The 19,044-nt window shown below is 38.8% G+C and overlaps 1 protein-coding gene across 6 annotated transcripts in view; it reads right to left on the bottom strand.

Annotated features, from left to right (window-relative positions):
* Positions 1 to 19,044, bottom strand: part of TRIM24 (tripartite motif containing 24) — a 95,410-nt gene that overhangs the window by 18,439 nt on the left and 57,927 nt on the right. For 4 of the 6 annotated variants that reach the window (XM_066362803.1, XM_066362806.1, XM_066362802.1 and 1 more), the window contains exons 4-9: positions 15,155 to 15,287; positions 14,300 to 14,416; positions 11,280 to 11,394; positions 7,061 to 7,207; positions 2,652 to 2,769; positions 886 to 957 (exon numbers count right to left, since the gene is read on the bottom strand). In XM_066362803.1, coding sequence (XP_066218900.1) covers positions 886 to 957; positions 2,652 to 2,769; positions 7,061 to 7,207; positions 11,280 to 11,394; positions 14,300 to 14,416; positions 15,155 to 15,287 — 702 coding nt within the window. The remainder of the gene's footprint in view (positions 1 to 885; positions 958 to 2,651; positions 2,770 to 7,060; positions 7,208 to 11,279; positions 11,395 to 14,299; positions 14,417 to 15,154; positions 15,288 to 19,044) is intronic. The other 2 variants (XM_066362804.1, XM_066362807.1) reach the window with 1 other exon arrangement.

Here is a 19,044-nt window from a genome sequence, read left to right as displayed (position 1 = left end):
AAATTCGAATCCGTGACCAAAGTGCAAAGTGAATATTGGCGCGTTTATAACGAAGCACCACTACATAGGAATAACATTACTCAGTGGGATAAGCAGTTGAAGGAAACTGGCAGTTTGGTGGAGAAACCCCGTTCTGGTAGGCCATCAGTCAGTGATGAGTCTGTAGAGGCTATACGGGATAGCTACCTAAGGAGCCCTAAAAAATCTGTGCGTGAGCCCACATCGAACTGCACTGAATAGGTATGAAACTGGGAGAATTTTCCTTTTATTTGGTGCAGATTTCACATTTCTTTCATCTTTTGTTGCTTTCCTGTGACCAGTCAAAAGTGCACCATGACTTTACAGATACACTGTATTTGAAAATGTCTTTAAATGTCTGGCTTAACAGCTGAACTATCTGGTTTAACATCTGAACTCTCATATCTGTTTCTGCATTATCTGTCATCATATATTGTTTAGATTGAAAAATAGGAAGAAAATCCAGCCACACATGAAGATGTAATTGGAAAGGGGAGGCCTCTCCGATTCCCTGAAGGAGCCTCAGACTATATTTCGAGAACTGCTACTGTACATTAAAACAAAACAAGCAAACCTGACACTGGTTCTAGAAACAATTCCACAAAGTACTTCTGATTCTTTAGTATCAATAACTTGTAATTTCTCAAGTTCCTTACACCTTCGCAGTGCATATGATTGTCAGTGTTCCCACAGAGAACACTGAGTGGCTTCCAACTACACTTACAGAGATAAAGGTGCCTCTAATAGGTCTGAGGCAAGCATAAGGCAAAGCTTAATTCTGCAACAGTAGAGATTCAATTAAACGTTCTAGATATACAAAGTATATGCATCCTTAAAAAATATGGTTATCATTCATTACATACTTACTGTGTGTTAGGCACAGTGACAGTGGTAGGTCTATGTATGTTCTTGTTAAATTCCTTTTAACAGACAAGGGATCTAAGGTTCAGAGAGATTGAATAACTTACCCAAATCACCAAAACATTAACTGAAGATTCATCTAGATCAGTACTTTCCCCTGGTACTATGAAAGATGTTTCTCAGAAGCCATGGATACACAAGTTTGGGAAACTTATCTACTTGGAAGATTTAAGATATAAATCTCATTGTAAATGACAATTTACGGAGCTATAAATAACAGCTCTGAGAAGTTTTATAGTAAAAGATATTATTTAACTAGATTATTATTAAAAGATAATTTTGAAGATAGAGATGCTGTTTTTATTTTGTTTTCTGCTGATGTAACTTACCTAAAACTATATTCATTTATGTGTGTAGTTACACATGTATTCTTGATTTTACTTATGCCTACATCTATATTGTAAGTGACATGCTTATAAGTACATATATTTGTACAGCTATGACTACTTATGTGGTTATATATATATATATATATAACCTTATGTGAATATATATATATATATATATATATATATATATATATAAACTTTGTGATAGGTTCTCTGTATAGTTGAATGTGGGTTGGTAGGGTGGGATAGAGTTAGGAGATAGACACACGTTTTGTGTTAATTAAGGTGCCTCTCTTTGGTAATACAGGTGGGAGTTTGTGTGATCCCAGTTGCCTACTACATATCAATAAACATGGCTGCATGTACTTCTACACTGACCTGAAAGGCACCTATCATTTCTTCTTTAAGGGACATGCTACCATCATTCTTTCTGTTCTTCCTTTGTATGGACAAGCTCTGTGTAAGCCTAGTTCTTCCTGCCCTCCTGTGTTCTGAGAGTACTGGCTCTTTCCTGTCCTCTCTTCCTTTCCTACCCAGAGAGAGCAACCACTTTTGATGATTCTGCAATGAAGTTGATGAGCCCAATGCTGTCATCAAAGGGAATACTGGTAGTTGATGAAGAATGTGTAGGTTATTCTCAAATTTGTTTCTATAATTTCCCTATGAGATATTAAGAAAGGAGACAAAAGTGAAGACTTCTCCTTCTGGCAAATAATATAACAAGAAAGCTAAAATAATAACTTCCTGCTGAACTGCCTGCAAAGATGGCTGGGCTCCTGCTGTTGCTAAGAGGACAGTCTTCCTTTGTGGTAATTAAGTGGACTCAAATACCTAAACTTTGGGCAATTTTCTGAATGCATGTAACACTTCTACTTAGGAAATTAAAAAAAACCATATTATTATTACATAAAAGGCAAAAGAAAAAAACCCAAGTAGTTTTCCTTAGCAAGATAAAGCAAATGAACCATTAGGTGTTTCGATGACGGGGTCTAAAGAGTCAGCAAGCCGATAATAGTAGAAGAAATACTGTTTTCTCAGAAAACATTCTAAGTATCAAAAATCCTGTATCAATGAGTCACAAGTCAAGAGTTTTATCAACCCATTCTGATAAAAAGTTCAAGCAAGATCTATAAGAAACAGAACTCCTAATTCCAAGTCAAAAGAGGATGTTTTACACTGTCCCTTGCATTTCCATGTGTATATGTTGATGCACGTGTCATATATAGACACATATCAATAAAATACTAGCAAGATTCCATGTCTTTAAATCAAGTTAATAAAAATAGTTCGGGGGTAGAAGGAAATACGTTTTCAGTAACATATCATCATGATTGAGAGTTCCAGAATCAAGTGGCACTTGAGAAAATGTACACAATGACCTACCTAAATTGATAATGTTTTGAGCCCAGAAACTAGGATCACAGTGAAATTGGATGGTATTGTTGGTCACTGGGGAAGCATCACACCTTGCTCGAAGGAGGTGCCGTAACCGGTATGTAATCTAGGAGAAAGGAGACAATTAAGCATCTATATCTTTCTCTGGCAAATAACTCATTACACTCTCAGTAAAGACACACAAAAAATTGTCTCTCGCATATATGCCAACACAAAATAAATGATAAAATATAAATTATAAAAATAGACACATAACATTTTTCTTTCCAAAAAGTCAAAAATTTTGAGGTATAACTCAGTTGGCTAAGCTGTGAATATAAAACTAAAAAGCATCTTATAGCGATATGTTAAAGTCAGTTTAATTCATAAAACTTCACAGAAGCAACAAGAATTTATAAAATAAAAAATCTGGGCCCTGGCCGGTTGGCTCAGTGGTAGAGCGTCGGCCTGGCGTGCAGAAGTCCCAGGTTCGATTCCCGGCCAGGGCACACAGGAGAAGCGCCCATCTGCTTCTCCACCCCTCCTCCTCTCCTTCCTCTCTGTCTCTCTCTTCCCCTCCCGCAGCTGAGGCTCCATTGGAGCAAAGATGGCCTGGGCGCTGGGGGTGGCTCCTTGGCCTCTGCCCCAGGCGCTAGAGTGGCTCTGGTCGCAACAGAGCATCACCCCCTGGTGGGCAGAGCTTCGCCCCTGGTGGGCGTGCCGGGTGGATCCCGGTCGGGCGCATGCGGGAGTCTGTCTGACTGTCTCTCCCCATTTCCAGCTTCAGAAAAAAAAAAAAAAATCTGAATATTTTTCTCTTTCATTTCTTTTAATTACTCTTTTAAAAGGAGGATTCAGAATTTAGACTAGGTGGCTAACGAGTCACAAATCAATCTCTGCTCAGGAAATGTAAGCACATTTCCTGTAACTAGGTCTGCTAGTGAGCGGGTGGCTCTCCTAGCTGCTGTGCTTTGAGTGTCTCATCATCAGACCCCTCCCCACCGACCCCGTCCACAAGTCGTCCTCAGCGAATACTTGATCACCCTCCCTCAGTCCTTGAGGAGTTTAGCCTCTGTTTCTCTATCACCACCTTCACCATGACTCCTGTCATTCATTCTTGGTGATTTTAACATCCATGATCTTTCCTTACAGCTTGCTTCCTCTTTGCACAGATAGAAGTACTTCTACAAACCTAAAGGTCCTATAAGCCTTTGCTCTTACAATTTCCCTGTCCTTCAATCTCACCTTACCATTATCCCTAGCTTCTTATTCCTCAATTCCTTCTTATCCAGCTTAAACCCAGGGTCAATCATCATAATCAGTGCCTTGCATACACCATCATACCCAGTTACACATAGTCTCTTGCACTCTCCTCAACCTTGTCCCTAGATAAGTCTTACTTCAGAAGGGTCCCTGAGGCTGACGGGCTATTATATGACATCTGTCCTGTCTGTCACTTTCCTACTCCCATAATGACCCTTCCAAATCTCCTTCTCTCTTTTCAAATCTCCAGGATTTGATTTGAAATTGATTTTTAAATCTCAATCTCAGCTGAGTCTTGCTTACTATTTCACGAAGAAAACGGGAACAGCCAGGGACCTTCCACAAACTCACACCACCCAATCATTACTAGTGCTCCCTCCTATTACAAAGGATCAATTAGACAAGCTTATAGCTAACACCCATTCTTCCATTTCTGCAAAGGCAGCCCGCCCACCCCTTGCCTACTCATACACTGCTCAGCAATCTTCTCCCCTCTCCCACTCCCTAAACTTTCCATTTTACCAGACCACTCCCACAAACATATAAACATGCTTTAACTTTCCCCAGCCAAATGTGAAACTTTGGGCTCTTTTTCTTCTCCACTAACTGCCCCCCTTTCCTGCTCTCCTCTACCAAGAAAAATAATTAAATCAAAACTGTCAGTACTTCCTTAAAAGAAAGTCAGCTTTAACTAATGGGAACTTTGCGGTAAATCCCATGGGCATGAACACTTTCATTTCTTCCCTTGAGGTAATGTACTGTAAATTCCTTCTTTTGCACTACAAGACACAGAATTTATTTAAAATTCAGATAGTGTGTAGCTATTTGCTAATTTAATCATGGCAAGACCTAAAAGTAATGTCAAACTTGGCCAAACTCTGCTTTTTACCTTAAGTAACATTTTTTTCTGCTGCATTTTACTGGCATTCAATAAAAAGCGAGAGCTCTCCTGTTGTCACATTACTTTTATTACCTCTCTAAAATGTAAACCATTATACTTGTCAAAACTCCTGATGCATGTTTTAAATAATTCTGAGAAATCATAAAGCCTGACTAGTGTAGAAGATAAATAACGGTCATTAAATATATTGCTTAATCCCTTCAGGTGTATCTGAACTTAAACTCAGGTTTCACGTCGAAATCTTAGCTGCTGTTCAAAAAAATTTTTATTTTTAATATAAAAGATGTCAAAACAATTTTTGAGATGCCAATGCTGTAATTGTCTTCTTTCTATTAAAATAAAAAGTAAAAAGAAATTTAGTGTTTCTAAGTTTCCAGCCCTGTAAAAATTAACATCAAGTTTTGTCTCTACTTTAGCTTCTGACAGAGATATTATCTAGTACCCTATTTATTTGTTTACCATCAATCTGTCATTGAGTTCCTATACTTCAAGCTCTGGATAAACACCAAAGTCTCACCTTCTAATGAGTTTCATAGAAAAACCACAACTATAATAACAGTAGATAAAAATTAGTACGAGTGCGATGGGCACATACAAGAGTTCTGTAAACAGAGAGAAGGGGAACCTAACCCTTTTTGGTCGTCACTGAAGGCTACCAAGAGGAAAAGAAGAACCTAAAGATGAGCATTAGTTCATCAGGAGAGAGAAAAGGCATTCTAAGAAAGGGTACCAGGACCCAGGGAAGACAGCACAGTATGTTCTGAGGATTGGAAGTAAGGAACTGGCAATGAGACATTCAGGAAATATCAAGAAGGTCTCTGAAGATCAAATAGATGGAGGGGATGGTGAAATGGAATAAAAGGATTGCAGAATTCCTTTTTACTACTTATACCTAATATTATAGTTACCTAATCAATAATATTCTAGAAATAGCTGCTGTCGGTAAAGAGAATGACTATTTTATTTTCCTGGTCTCTCTTCTGTCAATATCTCTTACCTTCCTGCTAAAAAACATAAGGATAAAAGAAGAATCCTAAGAAATTACTGTGAAAATATTAAAATGTATTTAAAAGTGAATTTCTGAAATGATTCTGCTATTCCAAAAAGATGAACTAAGAACAGCAAGCCAAGACTGAAATTTTAGGCTGGCAAGGCATTTAAAAAATTTTTTATGCGTGTAAAAGCCATCATTGGAAGTCTAACCTGAGGAAACATGGCTTTAGTTACAAAGTACAAGAACCCTAAGGAACAGAGTTGTGTAACTGTGATTTTCAAATTTCCTGAGACGAGAAATACTTCTAAATGTGTAAAAATAATATGTAAAGGGTAACGTGGGTAAATATATCTGTATTTACAAAGCTTAAGAACTCTGGAGAACAGAGTTACATAATACAGTGATTTTCAAATATTCCGGTTTTGAAACTCTTCCAAAATGTTTAAAATGAATCATAAGCCTCAACTCTGTGTGCACAATGGGCAACTTACTTTATTAACCACCTGGGCTGCAACGGACTCTCCAAACAGGGAGTAGAGGCTAGGGGGAAAGGCTGGAAAAATGACAAGGCCAAAGAGAAACAGGAGAAACGTGGGGGCAGTGGGGAGGGGACAACTCTATCATCTCCCTTAGACTGGCTCTCTTCTGCTGGCCCGAGCCTGCTGGTAGACGAGTGAGTTGATGAGGCGAGCCACTGGGCAGAGAGACAAGAGTTAGCACTGTCCCATGTGGGCTCTTGGCTTATCTCTGGGGCCTTGTCACTTCACTGGCCAGGTCCGCAGCTCCCCTTGGCCCTTGAGGTGCCCCTCCTCTGTCAACCAGACCTGGGGCAGGGCAGGCTGTCCATTCACCACCAACGCCCCAACCCCAAGACCTCTGGGGCCTTGAACCTGTGAACATGAGCTGGATCACGGCGCACACACCATCAGGAAATGCACAAAGGGCTTGTGCTTGCTTCTCTGTCAGCCAAAAATGACATATTTTAAAACCCAAAATACAGGAATGGGCAAAGTAGGTTAATAATAAAAATAAATAATACAACAAGAAATAAGTAATAATGCAAGAGTAAACTCTGTGTTTTGCGTCCTGACAACTGTTAACCTACATTTGCCACCGTTGTATTTTTACCATTTAATGTGAAAAATAGGGAAAGGTCATTGAAGCCAGACTAATAATCAATTCTGGATTGTAAGCATTCCAATAATTCCACTGTTTCTCTGAGTTTTGAGGGCGCACTAAGTCGCGCTGGGCCTATCTTACCAGTCGCTTGCTATAAAGTAACGCTGTGCTGCTGCCGCTGGAAACTGCCCATTTAGAAAAATGCATGACATGTTCCAGCTGTTTAGAGAGTCCAGCCACTTCCTGCTGTTGCTGCATAAGTTTCATACGATGGTCCTTTGCAAGGCTCTGAAAAGAAGAAAGTAATTTCAAGATTAGTTCTGCTGATAACATATTTTAATGGTAATTTTCAGATGACCAATTTAGAATAACCACCACCTCTAAGAAACTGAAAATAGTGTGGTTTTTTTTCCCTTAGTACAAAGGTTCCATCTTACTGCAGCAGAACACTATGGCCGATTGCTACCTACAGCCGCAGCGCCTACCCCTGCTCTCTTTTTATATATTTGGGTTTAGGTTTCTGTTCATGCATCTTCCAATATCCAAAAGGAGCAAAAACTGTAGATTAGCTATAATGTAGTAAATGCCTGTGAAATTCAATACCCACAAATAAAATAGGTGTACCCCACCCTCAGCAGTCTAGTCGAGTTCCCACAACACATGATTCACTCAATCACATGATTTCACCTTTTGGGCATTCTAGTCCTGATTGCAACCAGTCTGTGCTTCATCATGCTTCGTGGCAGACAACATGTATGTTACTCTATGTGGTAGAAAAGACATTCTTTTTGTTTAGTGAGAATCACATAGGAACCCACTGATACAGTGACCAATGGCACTGTCACTCTCAGAAAAGCTACATAAAAGCAGAACACAGAAATTCTCTATCAAGGCTTGACCTTTCTCTGAGAAAGGCACACACAGGAAGAATGCAGGTTAACAAAAAGTGAGTGCACTGAACCTGGGTTATTTTAAAGGTCACTATCCAAAAATCTTTTACCCGGCAAGGAAAGGGGAAGAGAGTGGGGCTTTACTGGTTAAAAAAAAAAAAAAAAAAAGGAGTTTAAAAGTAAAATTGCTCCACTCCAATATAGACTTAAGAGTTTTAATAAAAAAAATTAACCTGGATCCTAGACATAGTCAGTTTCAAATGTGGGAAATACACATGTGCTAAACTGAATGAAGGGAAACACTGCAGTGACCATTATGGCTTTGTCATGTCTAATTAAAGGTTGAGAGAGATAACTTTTTGGCTATTTTTTTTTCTTTTTTTTTGTATTTTTCTGAAGCTGGAAACGGGGAGAGACAGTCAGACAGACTCCCGCATGCGCCCAACCAGGATCCACCCGGCATGCCCACCAGGGGGCGACGCTCTGCCCACCAGGGGGCGATGCTCTGCCCCTCCGGGGCGTGGTCGCTCTGTTGCGACCAGAGCCACTCCAGCGCCTGGGGCAGAGGCCAAGGAGCCATCCCCAGCGCCCGGGCCATCTTTGCTCCAGTGGAGCCTCGGCTGCAGGAGGGGAAGAGAGAGTCAGAGAGGAAGGAGAGGGGGAGGGGTGGAGAAGCAGATGGGCGCTTCTCCTGTGTGCCCTGGCTGGGAATCGAACCTGGGACTTCTGCACGCCAGGCCGACGCTCTACCACTGAGCCAACCGGCCAGGGCTTTTTGGCTATTTTTAACCTTTGTGAAAACTGTTTCTTTGGAGACATTCTAAAAATAATAGAAACTGTTTACTTTTAATTAGGTTGCAAATTGAGAATCAGAAGGTCTAGTTTCTTGGTCTTCTATAGTAGTAACTATTGGGCTGATTTCTCTTGAGTCTTAGATAAAATTGACTACATTTATTTACCTTCAAGGAGAATCCTGTGAAGCAGGAGAATGGGTATGAGGACTAGAGATGTATTTTAAAAGAAGCTGTAAAAACTGTAAGCCAATGACCAGGTTCATTCCTAGAGATTGGGGATTTAGTCATCTTTTTTTCTTTATCTTAATTGAAAAAAAAAATCTGCAAATGATTCTGATTAACAGTGAAGTTTGGAGCCCTGGCCGGTTGGCTCAGCGGTAGAGCGTCGGCCTAGCGTGCGGAGGACCTGGGTTTGATTCCCGGCCAGGGCACACAGGAGAAGCACCCATTTGCTTCTCCACCCCTCCGCCGCACTTTCCTCTCTGTCTCTCTCTTCCCCTCCCGCAGCCAAGGCTCCATTGGAGCAAAGATGGCCCGGGCGCTGGGGATGGCTCTGTGGCCTCTGCCCCAGGTGCTAGAGTGGCTCTGGTCGCAACATGGCGACGCCCAGGATGGGCAGAGCATCGCCCCCTGGTGGGCAGAGCGTCGCCCCCTGGTGGGCATGCCGGGTGGATCCCGGTCGGGCGCATGCGGGAGTCTGTCTGACTGTCTCTCCCTGTTTCCAGCTTCAGAAAAATGAAAATAAAAAAAAATAAAAAAAATAAATAAATAAAAAACAGTGAAGTTTGGAAACAAATGGCCACTACTGAGCACTGGGAAAGCAATCTGAAGTCACTTTATTTTAAGCAGAGCTTTAAAAACTTGATTCCTCCCAGCCAGAATACTTCGTCACTAAATAAGTGTTTGTTTCTAAAAGAACAAAGAATTATTTTAGTCTTGGTTTCCAGTGTGGCTGATAAATCACAGGAGTGGCCATGCTTTTGCAGGAGGGGCAGAACTTTCTGACAAAGACCTTATAATTTTATCAACTATAAAATAAAAATGTTGAACTAAATTATTTTTAGTGTTTTTTAACTTCCAACATTAAAATGCTTTTTTACTCTTTTCTCATTCTAAGTTGTTTCTTCACTGTGAATTTCTTCTGCATCAAATACTAAAAGAATTCTAAAATATCATGCAATTAATATGTTAACATACCATGTAAAAGTTGTAACTTCATTATTATTTGAAGTCAAACACCGACTTCAAATCCTGACCTTCAGGAATGTCAAACAGCTGATGAAGATGAAATCCTTTTCTTAGCTGCAGTAGGAAATAACTATCCAAAGAGCCCTGAGCATTTCTCCCCAAGTACTGGCTTTAGCAATTATGACTATAAAATGTTGAGGACAGGAGGCACCTAACTTTTACCTGATAGCTCATAAGGTTAACGGTAGACCGTTGAGAACTAAATCCAGCTAACTTAGTGTCTCTTTCTAAAAAATTTGCTTAACTGCACCCCACCCCTTTGGTGATGCGAAACTGTCACTTCAATGAGTTTCTAAAATGACTCATCTCTTCAGCAATGCCTCTTGTAAGCAAGGCCCTGTTTGGCACTGTGAAGTAAACAGTAAGAGTTCAGACAATCCTAGTGGGAGTATTTCCTCACTTTGTAGATGGGATGCTGCCCCATTCGTAGATTAGTATTAGGCAATTAGATCTTCAAATTTATTCAGCCGAGTTTTTGTTCTTTAACACCTCACACAAAGATTTCTAATAATTCAGTTATCTACATTTGCTGCATTGGGTGTGTCAAAAGCTCAAAAATGCTTAAATCCTTTCACTTAGAATTACTGTATTTATTTATTTGTTTTATTTTTTTTTACAGAGACAGAGAGAGAGAGAGAGTCTGAGAGAGGGATATATAGGGACAGACAGGAACGGAGAGAGATGAGAAGCACCAATTATCAGTTTTTTGATGCGAGACCTTAGTTGTTCATTGATTGCTGTCTCATATGTGCCTTGACCGTGGGCCTTCAGCAGACTGAGTAACCCCTTGCTCGAGCCAGCGACCTTGAGTCCAAGCTGGTGAGCTTTCTTCTCAAACCAGATGAACCCGCACTCAAGCTGGCGACCTTGGGGTCTCGAACCTGGGTCCTCCGCATCCCAGTCTGACGCTCTATCCACTGCGCCACTGCCTGGTCAGGCTAGAATTACTGTATTTAGAAATCAACTGAAATAGAAGAATTATAATCTATAAAAACATGATAACCATTTGGTTTAAAAAATTATGACCAAATATATCAGAACAAATGTCTTTTTCATCCTTTTCGTAAAGAGCCCAAGGTCTGGAAATCCCACATGAATGTCAACATCATTATATACTATTAAATAATGTTCTTTCCTAGACAGCAGCATTCATATTTGCTCTGTTACATTTTCTTAATGTAGATTCACTCTAATTTTTCAGGCTACAGTAATACAAAAATTAACATTTTTTAAAGAAAGACATTGTTTTATGATGCCATAAATCATCAGCTTGACTATGTAGAGCCTGGCAAAGGAAACCATGAGAATGGAGAACTACTACTATTGAATCATGAAACAATTATATGAAAAAGGCTGTGTTTTCAAATTCACAAATACATGTAAGAATATCTTAAATCACAGCATACTGTCCCATTATCAGTAACTTACCTCAAGCTGATGCAGTAGAGCTTTTCCTTTTTTATTTATTTCTACCATCAATGTAAATATAGCAACTTTAATATCCTGTTCCACCTGCTTTTGATTTTGATTTACTTCTATTATCCTAAAAATTAAATGAAAGGGGAAAATCTAAGGCAGAAAATATGTTTAACAATATTTAAAAACTGATTATTTTTTAAAGACTAAATTAGACCAAAGTGTTTTTGGCACTTAGAAGCTCAGCTATTTCTAAGGATCCTTCAGTTTAAATTTACTTTCTTGAAGATAAGACAGCAGAAATGCAATTCTCCTGAAATACACAGCCACTTAATCCAACCTTAAAATCAAAATATTAAAATTGTAAGAGAATAAATACATCTTAAGAAAATACAGTTTAGAAAGATTATGATGACACCCAGGAATATCAACAGTCAGCTTAGAAGGATGGACAAAAAAATTATAAACAAGATAAAGAAAACCATGACTATGAAAGAGTTCTATTGTATTCACTGCAACTAAGAAGCAAAAAAAGGTAAATGGGTCACTCTTAGTCATCTGAACTACACTATCCATCATATCTGAATAGAAGAAGCAAAAAGACAATAGTTAATTTTTTTATAACACATTTGGCTTTAAATAAGCAGCCAAATAATTACTTTGTTTAATCAACCACTAAATATGATATTTTCCCCTTTGATTAGAAATCGAGGTGGACAGAAAGAAAATACATAGCATCACACCAGAATATCTTATAGAAGCAGAAGAGAATAACCAGGCACCCCCAAATATTATGAGATAATGAAAAGTTTTCTTTCTCTTGTTTGCTTCTCCCATAGTTGCCCTCCAAAACTTAAGATCAAAAGGGTAGAGATTTTATTCTCTGTTGGAAATTCTTCAAGACATTAGCTATAGGATCAAAAATACTAATTTAAATTCTCATGCTGGTGGAATGGAATGCAACAGGGACAACCAGGCCCATGTGTGCACATGTGTAAAAAGGAATTGTCAAGTCAGTCAATCCAGTAAATTTAATCCTTCTATCATCAGGCAGGTTATAAAGATCTAAGCAGTTAACACCTAATTCAAAGATTCTTTAATTTTTTTGCCGCAATACAAAATCATCCCCCACAATAATGTATTACTTTGGAAAAACAGCTTAAACTAGTAACAAAAAGGTAAAAAAAAAATAAAAAATTGGATAATTCACACTATCTGATTTTAAGACTTAGCTATAAAAAAAGCTGCCATCATGAAATAAATGGGGTACTGGCAGAAAAAGAAAACCAACTGAGCAGAACCGAGTCCAGAAATATCTTCACACATATATGAGCAACTAATATTTTGCAAAGGTGCCAAGGCAATTCAATAGCAGAACAGTGTTTTCAACAAATGGCGTTGGAACAAATGGACATCCATATGGTAATAAAAATAGTGAAATCTGGCCCATACATACATTGTCAAAGAGAAAGAAAAATGTCAAAAGGATAAATTTCACCAAGGGTGGATATTTCACATAAAAATAGTAATTTTACAAGTGCTACCATTTACCATTTTATAGAAATGACTGTAATTATCCTTCTTTATTCCATAAATATTCATTATAAGTTTTCAATTACAAAGTTACAAAAAATGTTAAACCTACTAATTACTCTATTTGGAAGTGTACAGGACTGTTATTAAACTAGGATAAGGGAAATAACTTTTGGTTAACTATAGTTGTTATATGAAAAAGAAAGGTAAAATAAAACGAGAGCTGATAAAGAAAAATAATAAAAACTAACAAAAATATTAAAACTGTTACTACCACAATGTATATGCTATAATAATGAATACTAATAATAATGGGGCATTAAGAAAAAAGTTAAATTATGTTTAAGAATCTTTTTTTTTTTTTTTTTATAAATCAGGTAAACCAGGGAACTCCTTGGAAAAAATTCCCCAATGCCCAACCATAGTCATTTCCCCAAATTATAAGAATAACAGTTTATGATTGCTCTTAAGGAGATGAACCACAAAAGGCTTACACAATTTTCCCTGAGAATGTTCCAATCCTGTGAGCCTTCTTATTCAGGCTCTTTTTTTTTTTATGTTTTATTTTACTGATGTTAGAGAGAGAGGAAAGGAGAGCAGGGGAGAGAGACAAAACATTGATCTGTTCCTGTATGGGCCCTGCCTGGGGGATCTAACCGGCAACCTCTGTGCTTCAGGATGATGCTCTAACCAACTGTGGTCCTGGGCAATTCAGGCTCTAGGCATTTCTTGATCTCTTCAGGCGGAGACATGTTACATTTGTATGCAAAATAACAAAAGAAATGAGACATGGAATTTCATAGGTGTTGTAAAGGTTGAAAATGCCAGTGTGTGCCCCAAAAGGGATTTAAGGGAGCTAGACAAACTCCCTCTTCCCCAAAGAGGTCATGGTTTGCTTCCCTAATTGCTAAATTGTGAGACAGGACCCTTGGACAGCTGATGATAATCCTGCTTTGGAAGACAGAAATGTAATAGGCAATATGTAGAAACTGGGAAGTATTGCACCTGACAAGGAGAAAGGTGTGTGACACACTGTAACAATCCCTGTATCCTGGTCCTAAAATCCTGCATTCATTGCAGTTAAAAGATGAGAGGCCAGAAGAGCACCTCAAAGTTAACAAGTCTTAAAATAGCAGTCATGTATATAATCGAGTGTTAAAATGTTTTTTAATACTGGCAAAAAAAAAAAAAGTTGCTTTTTTTTCCAAAAATATTCTGGTATTTCTTTAAAATTGAAAAACAGAGATAATGATGAATTATCAATATCTTAACTGAGCTGCTATGAAATGCATTTAATCACCACAATAGATTTGAAATTTCATGGTTGAAAAGAAGCTTTCAAACCCAAAGTTTCTGGGTCTTATCAACCATGTTATTATGGCCATCTGGTAGCTATGTACTTCACCACAAGTTAAATAAAATGTCTGTTCTAAAAGTGAGGATACTTAACACATTATATAAAGATGACTTATTATATAATACCACATATGTAAATTTACCTGTTCTGAATCTGATTTCCTGTGAATTTGATGTATTTCGTTTTTTCCATCAATTTGGTGATTAGCGTATCTATAATCACTTTCTGATTTTGAAAAGCCTCTTCTATAAATTGGTATCTGAAGAAATAAGTCAATTATTTCACATGAATGTATCAGTGTAAAATGAGCAAAAGCCCCCAAGCAAAGAAATAATAAAAAACTAAGACAATAAGAGTATAAAGGATATAAATAATCAGTTAAAATACTAATATATCCCTATAAGGCAGGTTTTCACCTCCTCTCAAAATTATCCATTAAGAGGGAGTCTTTAAAAATATTATTCATGGACACTCAAAATTATTTTGAAAGTTTGGGGAAGACACACATGCATCATCATGGTTTTAGAGCTTTATAAAGTTCACTTGGCAGACCTGCCAAAAACTAATCACAGACATTTAAGCAAAGTTATTAACTATTTTACGATTTCATAATCATGAAAGTTTGATGCTATAAACATTTTGAAATCCTTTTTATTAAACTATAGGCACTTTAAAATAGTCAACTTAGAAGATGATGCCTGACTAGGTGGTGGCACAGTGGATAGAGCCTCGAGGGACACTGAGAACTGAGGTTGAAAACCCCGAGGGTCACCAGCTTGAGCACGGGGTTGCCGGCTCATCAGCTTAAGTGTGAGATCACTGACATGATCCTGTGGTCACTGGCTTAGCTGGAGGCCGCCCCCCCATCAAGGCACATATAAGAAATCAATCAATGAACAACTAAAGTGCTGCACTATGAGCTGATGCTTCTCATCTTTCTCCCTTCCTCTCTGTCTCCCACTTAAAAAATTCTGTACATAATGAAAGATGCTGGTACCTGTGCTCTTTATGTTCTAATAGCTGGCAGTCCCGACAGGTGAGTTTGTCACATGTTTCACAGTAAAGCTTTAGCTGCTCCTTCTTATGAAAAGGACAAAACACTGGTCGCTGACTGGTCACACCAACTGCCTCTGTAGAAACAATAAGAGGCAAAAAGAAGAAAATTAACATAATTAAATAGTAAGTATTTTTTAGGTTATTGAAATTTAAAGCCATTGAGATATAAAAGAGCTACAGTTATACCAACATCAATACCATTATGTTTTACTGATACTAAAATGTTAAGTATTTTCAGCATTTCAGAAGGAAAATATAAATGCTTTTCACTTTCCAGTGTATAAATTCAAATTAATTCAGGAAGAAAATATGTAGTTAAAAGTATGTTTTTTAAAACTAAAATGTCTAATAGCTCACATAAATGAGTGTGAACCAATTTGATGCTTTCTAACCCAAATGCAGAGAAAATTTTTTAAAATGCCAATCCAGAAAATCCAATAAAAATAGAAAACCGCCATTAATAACCTCATATGTATTCCTCTGGATGCTTTTCTATGTATGAAATTACATATACTAGTGGATATTTTATGTTATGAAGTTTGAAAACCGGAAGTACACATATTATCTTGTAAACATTATCTTAAGATACCTTTCTGTGTTAGTGAGTACATCTACTTATTTATTAACTGTATAGTATATTCCACCAAATGGATATACCACCTGCCAGTCCCTAGATTTCTGCCAGTGGACATTTGAATGTTTCTCATTTTTCAATGTTGTGTGATAATACTGAAACATAAATCACTGAATGTTTCCTTAAGGTAAATTCCTAGTAATAGAATTGTTGGGCCAAATGGTAATTTATATATATATATAACTAAATGGTCCTCCAAAAAATTGTACCAATTTGTAGTCCTACGAGTGTAGACAGGCTATTAGCTTACTAATGAGGGTTTCTCAATACATTTAATGTTACGTATTTGATGAGAGATAAAGCACGTGAATGAGGGAGTAAGAGAAAGAGGGACAGGGAGGAAGAGAGAGGGAGGGAGGCAATACAACTATTGGACCTATAAAACATAAGGTTTTTTTAGTGCATTAATTCCATAAACCAAAAGTATAAACAAATGTTATGGACTATTTGAACCTAGGGATATTTTCTAAACATGGATGTTTTTGACAGGACCAAATATCATTTGGTATGGACCGAAGATGCTCACAGATATTTTTGATAGGATCTAATTTCAGGGATCTATTGGTATGGATAACACATCCCAGAGGATGTTTAGCACAGGACCAAGTGTCCTGCAAGAAGTCCAACAATGCCAAGATGGTTCAAGATTACTGCATTCTTCTTGATGTTCATGTGATCTCAGCATCACAGTTGACAGGGTGACCACATATCCTTAGTTGACTTGGGACATCCTGATTTATGCCTTCTGTCCAGAAATAATTACTGATAGAACTTTTTTGACTTAGATAATTAAGACATCCTATTACCCACTTATAGAATTCCTGCATTTATTAAGGAATTTAGATCCTGATTCATGGTCATCCTCCTAAGGCCATGTCTCATTATCCTTCTGGATGATTTAGGAATCCACACAGATTACCACATAAAGACAAGCCTCTCAGATTTGCTCATCTCCAGAGACCTGTACTTCATTTTAGCTTTTTATTGCATTTAATATACAGCATGATGCCACCCTAGATTTCTGTCTATAACTGTTCCATTTCTATAACCATAAATTCAAACACCCACTCTAACTTCTTTCTAACCTTACAATTCTCTCTGTACTTCATCGATATCTCTAATCCCTAACCATTTCTTTCATCCTATCAACTGACACTATCAAAGTCACCTCCTTTATTATATAGTTAAAATCACTCAATTCTTCATTCCATTACATGCATCTGCATCTCTGAACCTGCTCAACTTTTTGGAACACCTGTCCATCTAAAACCCCAACCCTAGATATGTCCAATTCTTCTCTATACCCACACATAGGTGAGGTCTGATGGAGGACACTTTAAGGCAGGGGTCCCCAAACTACAGCCTGCGGGCTGCATGCGGCACCCTGAGGCCATTTATCCGCCCCCCACCACACTTCCAGAAGGGGCACCTCTTTCATTGGTGGTCAGTGAAAGCACAGCGTCGCTCATGTACAGTACTACTTCCGGTGATGTGGATGCACACATCACGGCTCTGGAAGCGCGTCATATCACTTGTTATGGCTAGCAGTGACAAATACGGAACCATCTCATGACATTGACCATCTCATTAGCCAAAAGCAGGCCCATAGTTCCCATTGAAATACTGGTCAGTTTGTTGATTTAAATTTACTTGTTCTTTATTTTAAATATTGTATTTGTTCCTGTTTTGTTTTTTTACTTTAAAATAAGATATGTACAGTGTGCATAGGGATTTGTTCATAGTTTTTTTTATAGTCCGGTCCTCCAACGGTCTGAGGGACAGTGAACTGGCCCCCTGTGTAAAAAGTTTGGGGACCCCTGCTTTAAGGTCTACACATCAAATGTAACTTTGTTGCTACCAAGCAATCCTTCAATTATACCAGTAACTCCTGAAGGGTAGGAAGCATGATTTTTTTTTTTCCCCTGAAGTCAGAAGCAGTCAGCTGGGATTCCCACATGCGCCCAACCAGGATCCACCCGGCATGCCCACCAGGGGGTGATGTTCTGCCCATCTGGGGCGTTGCTTCATTGCGGCCGGAGCCATTCTAGTGCCTGAGGCGGAGGCCATGGAGCTGTCCTCAGCACCTGGGCCAGCATTGCTCCAATGGAGCCTTGGCTGTGTGAGGGGAAGAGAGAGAGCAGGAAGAGAGGGGGAATGGTGGAGAAGCAGATGGGCGCTTCTCCTGTGTGCCCTGGCTGGGAACCGAACCCGAGACTTCTACACGCCGGGCCAATACTCTACCGCTGAGCCAACTGGCCAGGGTGGAAGTATCAGTTTTATTTACCTTTCCACCTCTAGCATTTAGCAAAGTTCCTGGAATATTGAGTAGGCACACAAACAGTGGTTGACTTGATGTATAAAGGGCAGTAAAATAACTTTTTTAAACAAAAATATATTATTAACAAGTCATAATAAAGAAAATTCTGATTAAATGCCACAACATGTATGAATTCTAAAAATATTGTGAGAAGCAAAATAAGCCAGACCCCAAAGGGCACATACCATATGATTCCACTTGTATAAAACATCTGGAATAAGCCTGACCTGTGGTGGCACGGCAGATAAAGCATTGACCTGGAACGCTGAGATCCCTTGTTTGAAACCCTGGGCTTGTCGTGTCAAGGCACATAAAAGAAGCAACTATGAGTTGGTGTTTCCTGCTCCTCCCCCCCTTTCTTTCTTTCTATTCCCCTCTCTCCTCTCTCTAAAAAAAATAAATAAAATCTTTAAAAACCATATGTAGAATAAGCAAATTCACAGAAAGGAAGACTAGAGATTAGCAGGGGCTGGGGCAGAGAGGAATGGGCAGTTACCACTTAAAGGGCACAGTCTCTCTTAGAAACTGGTGATGGCTGCATGAATACTACAAATGCAATTATTGCTGCAGAACTGTACATTTACAAGTATGTAGTCAAAGTGGCAAATTGCCTGACCAGGTGGTGGCGCAGTCAGGACTGGGACACAGAGGACCCAGGTTCAGGGCCCTAAGGTTGTTGGCTTGAGCGGAGGCTCATCTGGTTTGAGGGCGGGGTTGCTGGCTTGAGCGTGGGATCATAGACATGACCCCATGGTCGCTGGCTTGAGCCCAAGGGTCTCTGGCTTGAGCCCAAAGTTGCTGGCTTTAGCAACGGGTCACTCGCTCTGCTGTGGGCCTCTGATCAAGGCACGTATGAGAAAGCAATCCATGAACTAAGGTG

Source organism: Saccopteryx leptura, chromosome 2 (assembly GCF_036850995.1).
Source record: "Saccopteryx leptura isolate mSacLep1 chromosome 2, mSacLep1_pri_phased_curated, whole genome shotgun sequence".
In the NCBI taxonomy this organism is placed as follows: domain Eukaryota; kingdom Metazoa; phylum Chordata; class Mammalia; order Chiroptera; family Emballonuridae; genus Saccopteryx; species Saccopteryx leptura.
The sequence above is the reverse complement of the archived record's forward strand: the minus strand, read 5'-3'. Positions and strand labels throughout refer to the sequence as shown.